This window comes from Salvia miltiorrhiza, chromosome 4, assembly GCF_028751815.1.
Source record: "Salvia miltiorrhiza cultivar Shanhuang (shh) chromosome 4, IMPLAD_Smil_shh, whole genome shotgun sequence".
NCBI classification, from domain to species: Eukaryota; Viridiplantae; Streptophyta; class Magnoliopsida; order Lamiales; family Lamiaceae; genus Salvia; species Salvia miltiorrhiza.
The window spans coordinates 52,631,181-52,645,160 of NC_080390.1; the positions used below are offsets into that span (position 1 = coordinate 52,631,181).

Below are 13,980 nucleotides of genomic sequence, written 5' to 3' on the forward strand. Positions count from 1 at the left end.
GATATATGTATACGACGCTCACGCCTTTTCATCATATATGCATTTACAATATTGAGGCATCGACTCTATTTTAACCAAAATCCCATAGTAAAAGAAAATTTATATAGATAAAATTATAAAAAATTATAGTCATTTTGACCAAAATATATATTTTTGTATCGTATAATACAATTTTATACATTTTCATCAATTTACATAATTTTGCAAAACTATGTTATAATCACGAAAATTGTGTAACCGTTACACACTTTACATATTTTTTTGCTATTAAATATTTTTTTACATTGTTACACACAATGTATAAACACGTGATTTTTACAACTATTACACGATTTTATAAAATTTGTATGATAATATATTCTACATTGTTAAATTTGCAACTAAATAGCTAGAACACATCTTTAGTGAAAAGATAATGAAAAATCCTAACTTAATATATATTCTTATGTCTTGGTGTGGATCAATTTTAGCCGAATTTTTCATATTTTTTTTTTATCCATTAATTATCTTTTTCGTTCCAATATGGATCAATTTGGGCCGAATTTGCATTGATCAAATAACAATGTATTTTGACAGTGAAAATAGGAAAACCAACTATGTTATACTCATCTCTAGAAATAATGATGTTTCATTAACAGAAGTTATAGAGTAATGAATTATTATGAACAAGATCCCAGTCAAAATAATATTCATAAATTTGAAATTCCAACTCCACCTAGCTATTTGTAGATCAAATCCTCCATTGCACCAACGACGATCTCAAAATTGAAACAAGAATGCTAAGTACATATATATAGGTGTAAGTGAGAATATGTTTGGTGTTACTTGTGAGACCATCTAACGGATCAAGAGTAATGAGATGGAAACACAAATATAGTGATTTCAAATGTAGATATTAGCTATTATCATACATTCAAGTGCATTATTTTAGTAATTATTACTCTTCTGTTTGGACCTTTTGTTTGAGAAATTTTACCCATGAGACCTAAAGTGCACAAGCTTTTCTGGGATGTAAGAATCCACAATTCTAGGTGAATTTGATAAGCTAATTCTTTAAAACTCGCCATTTTAGCTATGATTCTAACACTTTGGTGGATTTAAGCCGAAATATATAAACTCAAACAAATAAGGGATTTGCGAGTTATGAAACTGCAAACGTGTAGCTTTAATTTTTATTTTTTCGCTATCAATTAATGTTAGTTTATTCCAAAAAAGAATAGTAGTTTTAGATCCTTCATTTCATACTTGAAGATATGTTGGTCATAAATAAGCATATGAAGGATGGAAAGCTGAATGAGATGATGATTTTGTGATTAATCCTTTTATTGTTCCGAGTTTGAATAAAAGCAGAAGACTCAGTTTGATCGGAATTGCATTAGACAGCCCTGAAGCCGTCTCAACTGCATTCGGCACTCCATCTGCTGAGACACTCAGCACTTCATACTTGATCAAGTAGCTAGGGATGTCTTTGATGTATGGCTCTTGAATATATATTGTAAGCATCTCCAACCCTTTCTTCTGAAACTCATCAAAAACATAATTTACCGCATATTAATTAATGCCAAATAAGAAAACTTAAGTGAAGCTAGGACATTTCCACAAGTGTTTAAGTGACTACTGACAGCTGATGCTTCCCCACGTTCCATGCCTCTAATCTAAACTGAAAATTTGTGCAAGACAGCTATAAACACAATCTAAAACATAGAAACATCATGTCCTCACAGAGACAACTAATTGTATGAAACAAAAAATAAATTCTAAGCTTGAGTTGTGATACTATTACTACCACAATGTATAATCCCATTAATTAGCAACAACATCAGGCCTTGGTTGGAAAACTAAAGGCAGGTATGAATATGATGGCGATGTAACAGGAATTTGAAATGAGGGAATTGGAAGGGGATGATTATTGTAGTGTTGTGTTGATATAATATTTGATCCATCAGCACCAGCACCAGGAATATAAGATTGTATGAGTAGAAAGGAGACTGCACAAACTGCGAAAAAAACACATATTTTTAATATCTTCAAAACAAATTTCCTAGGATCTTGACATGAAACGGTCAGTCGGAGAGCATGTGAGAGCTAAAAAGAATGAATTAAACTGGAAAACAAATTTGAACAAGAATATATCATCTTCTTCTCCTCCTCCTCCTCCTTCCCCAACTCTATATCATCAACCACACGAAATCTGCACTCACACATGTTTAATCAGTAGAAGAAACTATATAAGAGAAAGTGCTTTTCATTAGAAAACTAATTCTAACACACAAATAATTTATGCTTCTTAAGAAACGTAACTAACTTTATACAAATATAACACCATGCATGCATCACCACCTATATATTCACAAAATAATCTTTATGCTTGAATTGTAAAATGTCAGGAACATATCCACACAAAAACGACGTACACATTAGCAGCAAAATCATCCTTGTTGACTTTTCTGTAATGGTAATAACCAGTAGAATAGTATGCACACTCGTCGACCTCATTGTCTAAATAAGCATAATTAAGAATAGGGGATCTGCACTCACACATCCATCCATCCATCCATCATGTTTAGTCAAGAGAAAATTAGTAGAAGAATACGTACTCATAGATTGGCTTTCCATCGATTGGAAGTTGATAATTATAAATACCGATCGAGTTCCTTGCACTCTTTCTTATTCGAATCGTAAACTACTAGACGAGCCATACGGTCATCATCCATCGTTCCAGCCATTCCATGGAGAAACAAGAATGAGAGCTCCACCACCAAGAGAGACATTAAACATTCTATCCCAACGCCGCAACCCTTCTCTCCATACCCAAAGCTCTCAATAACAACCAGGTGCACAAAAATAAACGTGGCGAGAGCAAATAACACCTAACATCATTAAATTTGACAAGCTCAAACGTAATGCCACTAGTCTTGGGTGGCACAGGGATGTAAGAGAAGCTTTCCTCAGTAAAATCGAACGATAAAACTATTGGTATACCCAGAAAGCCAATAACACTTACCTCTTACATATGTAGTTTTTCTCATAGTATCAGCTTGGCAAATAAAAGGATGAGTCGGAAGCTCCTTCCAGGAATCATTTCTAAACGAATACAACTCAGCAGTTCGGTTCGTCATAACAAACGGTTGCAGTGACAAAAGGGTGTCCCAAACTCTTAGTATTTTGTAATCATCAGATTTAAAATCATAGCCGACACAACCACCAATCAATGTACGTGGTCCTATAATAATAATAATCATCATCATCGTTGTTGTTTGTGTTATTATTATAGAATCATTTCATTTTAACGCTTATAATTGCAAACGAGATTTTTATAAGGCTGAAAAATGAGGGAATAACTTTATTTAAAAGAAAATGACATTTGTAGGTTTCTTTTGTTGTACAAGCTTTTCTGGGATGTAGGAACCCCACCCAGAATTCTAGGTTAATTTGATGAGCTAATTCTTTAAAACTCGCCATTTAGCTATCATTCCAACGGATTCAAACCGAAGTATAAACTCAAACAAATAAGCGATTCGCGAGTTTGAAAGAAGTATGAAACTGCAAACGTTTGATTTGATTTTTTCGGTATGAATGGTAGTTTATTCCAAGAATCTTAATCGCTAAGGCAATGGTCTCTTTGTGGGTTTGAACAAAGGGCATATCCTTACCAAGAAAGAGCTGCCACCTCGTCACCGAGCTTCTACAAGAAGAAGCGTCAGGAGATGTCATCTGCTCTTCCAAATTGCAAATCACGTTTCATCTCTTGTTGTATACATATCATATTAATGTAACTGTATCTACAATGCCACATGATTTTGGATGAGACATGAAACATCATTCGGAAAATACAAAATTCTCGGATGTTAAGATGCCCTGGAATCCCGAATTTAAACTATATAAATAACAATCAAAATCAATTCGAATCTAGTACTACTGATACATGGACTTAATAAATATGAGAACATAAATTATCTTTAGCAACAATTCACCTAAACCGCACATTTTGACTGTGCAACAATTCAGTAACAGCTGTGACAACACCCTTTCCCTCTACTGTAATATCTAGTGCTGGCTCCTTAATCTTCCTTGTTAGAAGCCTGTCAAGCTCCCCGCGCAATCTCTGCAAATTCATTATCAAGTAAGCACCTTATCAGCTTCAACAAAACACGGTATGCGCTCATCCAGTTTCCAATTAATCTCTAACTGGAATTTTACGAGTTTGATGTGTTCTTGGCATTGCAATATATATTAAAGTAGATTCAGAAATTATACCTATTAGATGCATACAGCTGTAATTAGGATATACATGCTTGTGTTTGATCTATGATTATTACATATTATATATATATATATATAGATATATATATATATATATATATATATATATATATATATATATATATATATATAGAGAGAGAGAGAGAGAGAGAGGGATACCCGTATCAAGTCCAATACAGTCTTTGAAGCAGAAAAGTGAAGGTATCCACCAAGCATTTCAATACCATCTCCACTTTGGCTAGGAAGAAGATTGCCACCAAACATCAGCAGAGCATAATCCGATATGTTGGTGGAATCTCTTAGGTATATGCTACTGGTTTTAACTTTTTCACTGTAAACCATGTAAGGAAGAGGAAAAAGGTGAACACCAGCATTGACGGATCCCGGATGAATGTCAACTTTCCCAACTTCTTTAGTGTAGAAAGCTGTTCGCTTTCCCCTCCGTTTGCACTGCACAACGTTTGGGTAGAGTCCAGCACAGAGTATTGCACATACCATCTCTAAATCGTCACTGTATTGATTGTATGCCTGCAAAATATAATCACAAATGAACGAATACTACAGGAAGACCTTCAGAACTCTTTCATTGAGATTTGGTTTTGGTTTATATGGGCCAACCAACAAGACTTTTGGAAATTGGAACTTTTGTCATTTTAATTTGGTATCTATGGGTCAATGAGCAAATAACAATTAGAAAAGCTAAACACTTACTTTGGCTTGTGATTTGTTGACAAAACCAATCCCCGCCAGTAAATCCAGAAACTGAAATCTCATATCTTCAATCATTTGCATTGTTACTGGTGAAAGAAAATTCTCCCAACAGAAGGATTTTTCATTTCTATTACGTTTCGCATCTTTCCATCCTTCATATGCTTTGAGAAGTGCAATGTGGTCACTGTCCCCAAAAAAGAAAAATAAAAAAAGAAACAAAAAAAAAAATCCAAAATTAGCAGAGAATTATCAACCTTGCAAATATGTTTCTGAAGTGAAGAGATTGTGAACTTTTTTGTGGCCTAATCTTTTCTGTAGCCTAACCTGCATGAATCACCAGCAAATGATCTTTTTGCGGCTTCTGCTTCATCTTTCCTATTTAATGGAAGGACAAACGGGCTACGGTAAGCAAGAGCAGCAGCTATTGTTAGTGCAGGGTTGAGGCACTGGAAAATGGAACCCATCAGAAGCATTTTTCCAATATTTGGGTCCAAAGGCAAAGTGCTAAGATGCTGTCCTGTTGTGTGAGGTATTTAACAATCAGTTAGTTTACAGATAGATTCACAAACTAAAAGATAAAACAAGCCAGAAACCACATACCAAGGGGAGTGAGCTCTTCCCTATCATCTAGAGCACCAATTGTTTTCAAAAGCTCGATTGCATTTTCTACTGATAGAGGATCAGGTGGCTGAATTGCTTTGGACAAAAATGTACTAACTACTCCGAGCTGCAAACTCTTGATATGCAGACAAAGCTCTTGCAAAGGTGTTCGAAGCATTTCAGGCAGTTGATACTGGGTCATAGCATCATGGATAAGTTTAGGATATAATCTGTAGCAAACTCCTGGCTGCACGCGACCAGCTCGACCACGTCTCTGCATTAAGATAAAAACAACTTTTGATTTACCTTGAAAGGCTACTTACAGGAACAAATAGTAATAAACACAAGATAATTAGATAGTAAAAAATTTCATCAAATACCTGGTGAGCTGATGCCTTAGAAATCCATGAAGGTAAAAGGCAAGCCAGCTTATTAAGAGCATCATAACTCGTCTCCTTTGCCTTCCCACAATCTATAACGTACACAACGTCATCTATCGTAATACTACTCTCGGCAATATTGGTTGCTAGCACAATCTTTCTGCAGAATAACATCAAAGTTATTCTATGAGGTATTTTGAAAAGCTTGGATGTAATGAAGCATAAATCTAACTACGAGTCTAGCTAGAACTTTAGAAATCCATGACTAACAAGAACAAAATAAAGGGACTTTCCCTATTAAAAAAAATTCCAGTTTAACAAAACAGAAGGTTGGAATTCAAAATTTGGAAACAGGAAACTGAAGATGGACGGAAGCAAAATTCCAACCAAAATTAAGGAGTTTGAAGCATGCACGAGAGAGAGGATGACATGGGGCAGACTATTAACGATTATTAGTATTTAATATTCTCTACTTGAATGTTAGAACGTATTTTAGAAAAGGAATACAATTTTATTATTTACTTAAATATTTTGAAATTAAATGTTTTCACTTATCTTTAGTTTATTCAGTTTATAAAAAATCAACATCACATTTTCCCTAACAGTTTGTGTTTATGTCTTAAAATTTTAGTCATTATCAGCAAGAATTCTTTTATATCAGTTTGACGGTATATTTAGCACTAAATTAGTAAATTATGAAATGGTATATTACAGGAGATTGTGATACTGCCATGTTAGACATAGATAATCTTTATTTACTAAGGGCCACACAAGAACAATGATAGCTAGACATAGACAACTATAGACTTTCCATCAATGTCATGTGGATGGGGTAAAAAATTCCACCGCATAGAAGACTATCAAATTATTTATGTAACTAAATATCACAATGTAAAATTGACTTGATACATTGACCACTTTACTTTGTCCTAGCAAATAATAACGCAAATGTAAAATAAGATGAAAGGTATAGATGGTTACCTAACATTATGAGGTGGACGATCAAAAATTTCACGCTGATTGATTGTAGGCATTGAACCATGAAGAGGAAGAACTAAGAACTTATTTGGGTCTCCAACAAAAAGGTTAGCTCTGAGTTTATCAAGAAGCTTGGAAATATCATCCCAACCAGTAAGGAAGACAAGAATTGCTCCAGCACCTTCATGGCGACAGATATGCTCAATAGTTGCTTCAACCTGTATGATAAAGAAGATAACTTAGTCAAGAATAAAGTTCCGGATGATTATCCCCACAAGATACAGCAGCAAACTTGCTGTACTTGAGGCACAAGGAGTCCACATTTTCCTGCTCCTCATGGATCCATTTCATTTATCTTGCTGCCCCATTATGTATGTGCAGAGTTAAATATATTATTTTTAGATACATACAAGGCCCAAATCGAGCTGAGAACCAGACCAAGCCTCAAGAGATTGCCTGGTGCTTGCACTGTATGATTTGTAGAGCACATCAATATCTGCATTCTGATGAAACAAATTAAAAGAACATGTATCAGGTGGAATATATAGGAGTTCCAGAACAAAACTACAGCGTCAATGGTTGCTGGACATACTGTTCTTCAAAAGTAATCTCATATTAACATGCGAAAGGAATTCATGTGCTAGTGGAAAAGTAGACATAGCACAAGAATAATTTTATTTTTATCACATTGGTTGAAACAATAAGAAAATAAAACAATTTTTTCTGGTTTTCAGATTTACATCAGATTATTACACTAAAAGTTCTTCATCCCAAAAAGGATTTAAAAATCTGAATTTTTAACTTAGGCATTAAAGTCCTCAACTATTTATTTTTATCACATTGGTTGAAAAAAAAATTACTCTTTCTGGTTTTCAGATTTACACACCATGAGTTATGAAATATATTCTTTATGTATGAGTATAAAGTAATTCATTTCTAATCTGCTTTCATATTTTCCGTAACATTATGAAATAAATTCTCTTAAGCAAAAGGTATAACATTGGGTTTTGGAGACGAGTGAAATAAATCCCTTATGTTTAACCTGAGGAACAAAAGGAAAACCTCAACTATTTTTGGGTACAAACTACAAACCCACACTCACTATTAGCTAATATTGATATCCATGCCCCTCTCTAGCTTACACTAAGTTGAGCACTGTAGAACCCATATGATGTTTATTTACTACTGTTTTGTCACAAATTACCAATATAGCAATATATACTAGTATAACAATTACAGCACCATCATCCGTGGATAAATTATGCACAAACTTATAGAAAAAAAGTTGGCAATTAATCTAATAAATACGTCAACATATTAGTTTAATTATCTAAAGAAAACATAATATGGTAGCATACATAAAAACAAGGGGTCTGTCTAGGATTCATTCTGACCTTTTCTAAAGGAATGTACCAGTAACTTTCCAGTTTTCAGATCATTAAGAGGGTGTTTGGCTAAGCTTATTTTAAAAAGCTTATAAGCTTTTGGAGCTTATAAGATGTTTCAAGAGCTTATAAGATATAATTTTTAAGAGCTTATAAGCTGTCAAAGTGTTTGGATAATTGAGCTTATAAGCTAGAGAGAGAATTTTTTTTAGAGAGAAAATCGAAGAAAAATGAACTTGATTGATATATAATGAAAATAATAAATTATAGTTGAAAAATATTTGTAAAAAGATTGTTGCATATGAGATTATAAAAAAATAAATTGGGGTAGAGGAACTTATTGTTTGGGGAGCTTATAAGCTCTTCGAGCTTATTTTGGGAGCTTATAAGCTGTTTAGGAGCTTATTTTGCCAAATACTTTGAAAGAGCTTATAAGTTGTTTTAGGGAGCTTATAAGCTCAGCCAAACACCCTCTAAGATGTTATAAAAAATAGTGACAATGAAGTAAACCTCAAATAATTCTGTCAAAGGATCTTTGCTAGACTCCTGTTGCCGACGCCCTCTTCTTGAATTTCTTGGTAAGTTGTCAGACTCTGGTTGGACAGTATAACGAGTCTTCTCCAATAAATCTTCTAAATAAAGTTCCTTAACGGGAAACGTTAATCCCTGGAGGGAAAATAAAGTTATTAAAATCATAGTGCACCATCTAGAGCAATATATCTTGCAGACAACTGTTGTTGACACTTAAGACTGCTGTACGTACAGGAATATGAGTAGTAGGAGCATTTCCAAAGTATTTGGAGAATAGCTCTGCATTAATAGTGGCACTCATAAGGATAACACGAAGGTTTGGACGACGAGGAAGGATATCTCGCAATATTATTAATAGGAAGTCCTCATTCATTCCTCTCTCATGAATTTCATCCACCAGCAAATGAGTAATTCCTGTTAAATCTGGGTCCTGAACCTGTACCGAGGAAGGCCAAAGTAATTAACATCCTGAACCTCAAAGCAGAACTATATAGCCTGAGAATTTGGTTCAAGACTAGTTTTTGGGAGATACCAAAGAAGAACAGTACCAGCTGTCGAAGTAACACCCCAGTCGTGCAAAAAAGCAATCTTGTTTGAGCAGAGCGTTTTGATTCAAGGCGAATCTGATAACCTACAGTTTCACCCAGCTCCTCACCTCTTTCAGCGGATATTCGAGCTGCAACTGATATTGCTGAGATTCTACGAGGTTGAGTGCATATTATATTACAGCTAGCACCTCGTAGAGATGATATCTCTTCTTCCAAAATAAATTGAGGAAGCTGGGTGGTTTTACCACAACCGGTCTCTCCTGAGACAACCAGCACCTGTATTTACCAATTGATACAAAAAAAAGGTTCAAACTAATGCTTCAGATAAATATAAAGATGTATCCAAGGGCTAAATAAACTAAGAAGATTTGAACAAAGTATTCTTTCTGTTAATAGAAGTTATCCAAGGGCTAAATAAATGATAGCCATTAGTACATGGTACCTCATTGCATTGAGGTGGACGGCCATGTTGTTCCTCATTACATAAATGAGTTATTTTAGTGAAAAAAAATTAATGACATCAAAAATTTTACGTAGTAATCCACAAAAGCATCAATTTCAGCAATACCCAAGTGTAAACTTACATCCATAACATTACAGCATTTTGAAAAACTAAAAGAAATCCCTTGAATCCTAAAATCGAAATCACAAAATATATTTTTATATCAAAGAAAACTTAAATCATGATTCAGAAATATATGCCACAAAAGTTTAAGTTGACAAAAAATAATGGGGAAGCAAAATAAGACAAAAGAAAAAAGAGGTAAGAGAAAGATGACAGAAGGAAGAAGAGAAGCTTGAGAAGATCACAGAAGGAACAAACAAGATCATAACAGGAAAAAGTTGATAAGAAAAGAAGAAAGAAAAATACTGATGTAGAAAATAGAATAGAGACTGCTGTTTAGCAGATAACTGAATTCTGAGATATGATATTCCACATGGAAATGACTAACATGAAGAATATTATTTACCTGGTTACTTGCGACAGCTTTCAAGAACTCAGATTTTACTTTAAATGCTGGCAACTTTTCTCTAAATGCTAGCATTGCCTTTACACTATCACCTTCCTACACGTCAGGAGAAAATCAGCATTAGCAAATTATTTGGACAAAAGCAAACCCAGAACCTCAAGATAGCAAACCATACATACCCTCATCTTTTCCTGCTTCTGTTTTAAATCAAGACTAAGCCTCTCGAAGTCAGTATCAATGTATGGTAGTGATGCTTCCCTCTCCATTTCAGCAGGTTTGGATTGACATGTCGCAGATCCAGAAGATGATGAAGAATTGTTCTGGACTAAATTTGTCCCATTGGAGCTTTTTAATAGAAGTCCAACTCTTTCCTCAGTCTCTGTGGACATTGTTATCTGAAATGATATCCAAAGAGAGAGATAAAATATATCATATGCTGTAACATTAGCAAGCGGAAATTTTTAAGTTGACCTTCAAAAATTGAAGAAATACCTCTTTCTTAGTGGAACCATGCTGTTCATCAAGATCTGCACGATAATTAGGCAATGGGACTTTGCTCACAACAAGGGCCTTTCCTTTATTATAAGCATGACTTTCTTTCCACAAATACAAGCCATAAATCAAATAGTCAGTTAAAACTACATGATAAGTGCTTCACGAAGATATAAACACATTCCAAAGTTAAAGTTCAAAAAGCAGGCTATGATAACCATTTGAAGGAGGAAGGTAATATAATTAAATATAAACCTCATCTATTATAGATATATGTGGTTAATTTCAAGGGTATTTGTTGTCATCTAAGGTATGATTTTTTATTTTTCTTTTTTGTACTTCGTCATCCTAACTATTCAGTTTTCTGTAGTTTCAATCCAGGCCCGCTGCCAGAGGAATGTGCCAGAAATGTTCTGTTGTTTGCGTTCCACCAACAACGACTCTAGATGGTGAATAAGAAAATTTGGCCAAATTAGGTGGCAACTGACAGAAAAAGAGAAATTGAATTGCTTTCAAAGTTCGGATGGAACAAAACAAACTAACATAACCCTAACTTGCATCTAAGCCCGTATTGAATTAATCAGTAAAGTTCATAACCTTAAATGCAGGATTACAAATTTTACTACAAGCACACAATTGGATTTCCATAAACACAATGGCCACATGTCAATGCATTACATCAATTGTTTAACCCTTTCTGTACATGACAGAAAACAAGAAACTAATTAAACGATCAGACCTTAATTTGCGGCTACTGGATTCTAAAATAATGTATTACAAATTTGAAATCTTTTCCAACTTATCCTAGTTCAAAATATAATACTACTATTAATATCAAGCCAGAAAGACAAATTCAAGTCACCCAAGTTTGGCCAGGCCAAACTATCGTAAAAGTAAAGGTCGGTACACAAAGTTAAGGGTAGATATGTTTCCTGGAACTCTTCATCAAGAAATGTAGTATGCAAAATACTACAAAGACAAAATAGCTTACAAGTGTAGACCCAATTGATAAGCCATATCAGCCAAGATTTGCTGATCATCTCTACCGAAGTTTCGCCTTATTACCATCTCCTGCTCATTTCCAGTCTTCATCTGTTCTATTTTTCCCCACCATTCATTCTGATCCATCGTCTCTTTCTACAGTCATGCAAACACATTCATAGCATACCAAGTTAGACAAGCATAATTTTTTATCAGATATAAGAATATATAAGTCATCATCTATTCTACTGTTGCTCAGCATTCATACTGATCATCATCAATAGTTACAGACATGCAAAGACACTCATAACATACTAAATCAGACAAGCACAAATTTTTACAAGATATACAGAAGATTCATGTCATCAGCATTTACTCTAGCGTTGCTCAGCATCCAATCTGATCATCATCTATAGTTACAACGCATGCAAGAAAATGCGCAATGTTCCATGCCAAAAAAATCAACACTAATTGTATGAGTCACCTCAAGAGAAAGAAACTTACTAGTCAGAGCATAGTATTCGACAAAAGGTTTCAAAAAACTAATTACACTTCTCATTATAATTATTCCTCTCATCAGAGACAGAAGACAAAAATACAATATTCATGCTCCAAAGTTGGTCAATTTCCTGGACAAAGCAAAATTAACTATTACCAACTTTTTTATTTAACCAGAACCGATTACTTCCTAAATAATTTCTCCTTTTTCAGTAAGTAACATAAGTCATCATCAATTGGCACTTCAATTTATAGCACCAGAAACTCCTTATCGCTATCCAGACTTCTTAAAAGAAATGCTAAAATTATATTGAGAAAATACTTCTCCGCACTTCCACAATCAAAACTGCAGCTGGAAATCCTGCCAAATCCGCACATACATGAAACCGAAAAAACCAACCTCTGCAGACATTTGACGCAGACGCTCAGCTCTCCAAGCAGGATCCCACCATCGCTGCTCACCTCGGCCTCCACGGCCTCCACCTCTGCCTGCGCCGCCGCCTCCACGGCCGCCGCCGCGACCGCCGCGACGACCGCCTTGGGCGTTGGGGCGGTATGACATGGAACTGCAATTGGAGATCCGAACAAACTTGATTTCTGGATTTCCGACTAACGGAGGGGGCGCGGCCGGTGAGAGTGGGAGGGGAGCGTGCGTAAAAACGCGGTAGTTATGGCGGAAGGGGTTGGGAAGCAGACGGCGCGACATTTAAAGTGCGCACGTGCCGTTCTGGAACACACCACTAAATTTTGCTGCCGAAACCGAAGCCCCGAGTTTCTCAGACGGGCCGGCCCAAATTATTGGGCCTATAGATTCATCAACTTTGTTAAGCCCACAAGATAGGCTTTGTAATTTGTCTATTTGATTGTTTCGTGGAAGATTGAAATTCAGTGCACGTCCCTTGATATCTCATTTGTGTCTTATACTCCCTCCGTCCCACCGAGCTTGAGTCGTATTTCTTTTTTGGCTGTCCCACCGAGCTTAAGTCATTTCTTTTTTTGGCAAAAATTAGGTAATTTAAATCACTAATTTACAAAACTAATTGCACCCCTTGCTACCTTCTCTCTCCTACTTTATCACTTTATTACCTTCTCTCTCATACTTTATCTCTACTTTATCACTTTATTACATTCTCTCTCCTACTTTATCACTTTTATACTATAAACTTAAAACATTAATCTACAATTTCTTAATTCTTGTGCCCAAAAGAAACGCCTCAAGCTCGACGGGACGGAGGGAGTATTTAATTTTATTTTATTTTGTATTTTTTATCCAATTTCAAATTTTATATGTTTTAGTTTGATTTTATGATTATTAACTAGGGTTATTCCATCTAATAATGGTATATAATTATTTTTATCATTAATTTCATTTTAATTAGCTAATATTGGTTGATATTTTTCAAAATTTTAATTTTTGAAATAAAAATTAAGTATAATTCATTGTATTAAATAACTATTATTTTATAAAAAATAAAAAATAATAAGAATAAAACATAGTGGCACATATTAAATTGCGGAACATTGGATCTGATCTCATCCATTTGGTGGAGACTAGAAGTGGCGGTGAATTTTGGAGCCGGTCTAAATCTATTGTCAAATATGAATATGCTAAAAATTGGATGTCTATTTTAAAATTCGAGCC

General features: G+C 34.7%; 1 protein-coding gene across 2 annotated transcripts; it reads right to left on the reverse strand.

Moving 5' to 3' along the window:
- Positions 1–3,859: 3,859 nt before the first annotated feature.
- LOC131020488 (DExH-box ATP-dependent RNA helicase DExH1) lies at positions 3,860–13,059 on the reverse strand. Of its 2 annotated transcripts, XM_057949335.1 has the most exons (16): positions 12,739–13,059; positions 11,851–11,996; positions 10,860–10,959; positions 10,547–10,762; positions 10,368–10,463; positions 9,397–9,672; positions 9,081–9,284; positions 8,828–8,983; positions 7,343–7,435; positions 6,936–7,150; positions 5,955–6,114; positions 5,575–5,848; positions 5,299–5,491; positions 4,975–5,158; positions 4,423–4,791; positions 3,860–4,105 (listed from the first exon to the last, which is right to left on the reverse strand). In XM_057949335.1, exons 1-16 carry the CDS (start codon positions 13,042–13,044, stop codon positions 3,971–3,973), a joined length of 3,123 nt encoding a protein of 1,040 aa, XP_057805318.1. In that variant the 5' UTR covers positions 13,045–13,059; the 3' UTR covers positions 3,860–3,970. The 2 variants fall into 2 exon arrangements, with proteins under 2 accessions (XP_057805318.1, XP_057805319.1); XM_057949336.1 differs by lacking the exon at positions 12,739–13,059 and having other exon boundaries at positions 10,860–10,963; positions 11,851–11,992.
- Positions 13,060–13,980: the final 921 nt, after the last annotated feature.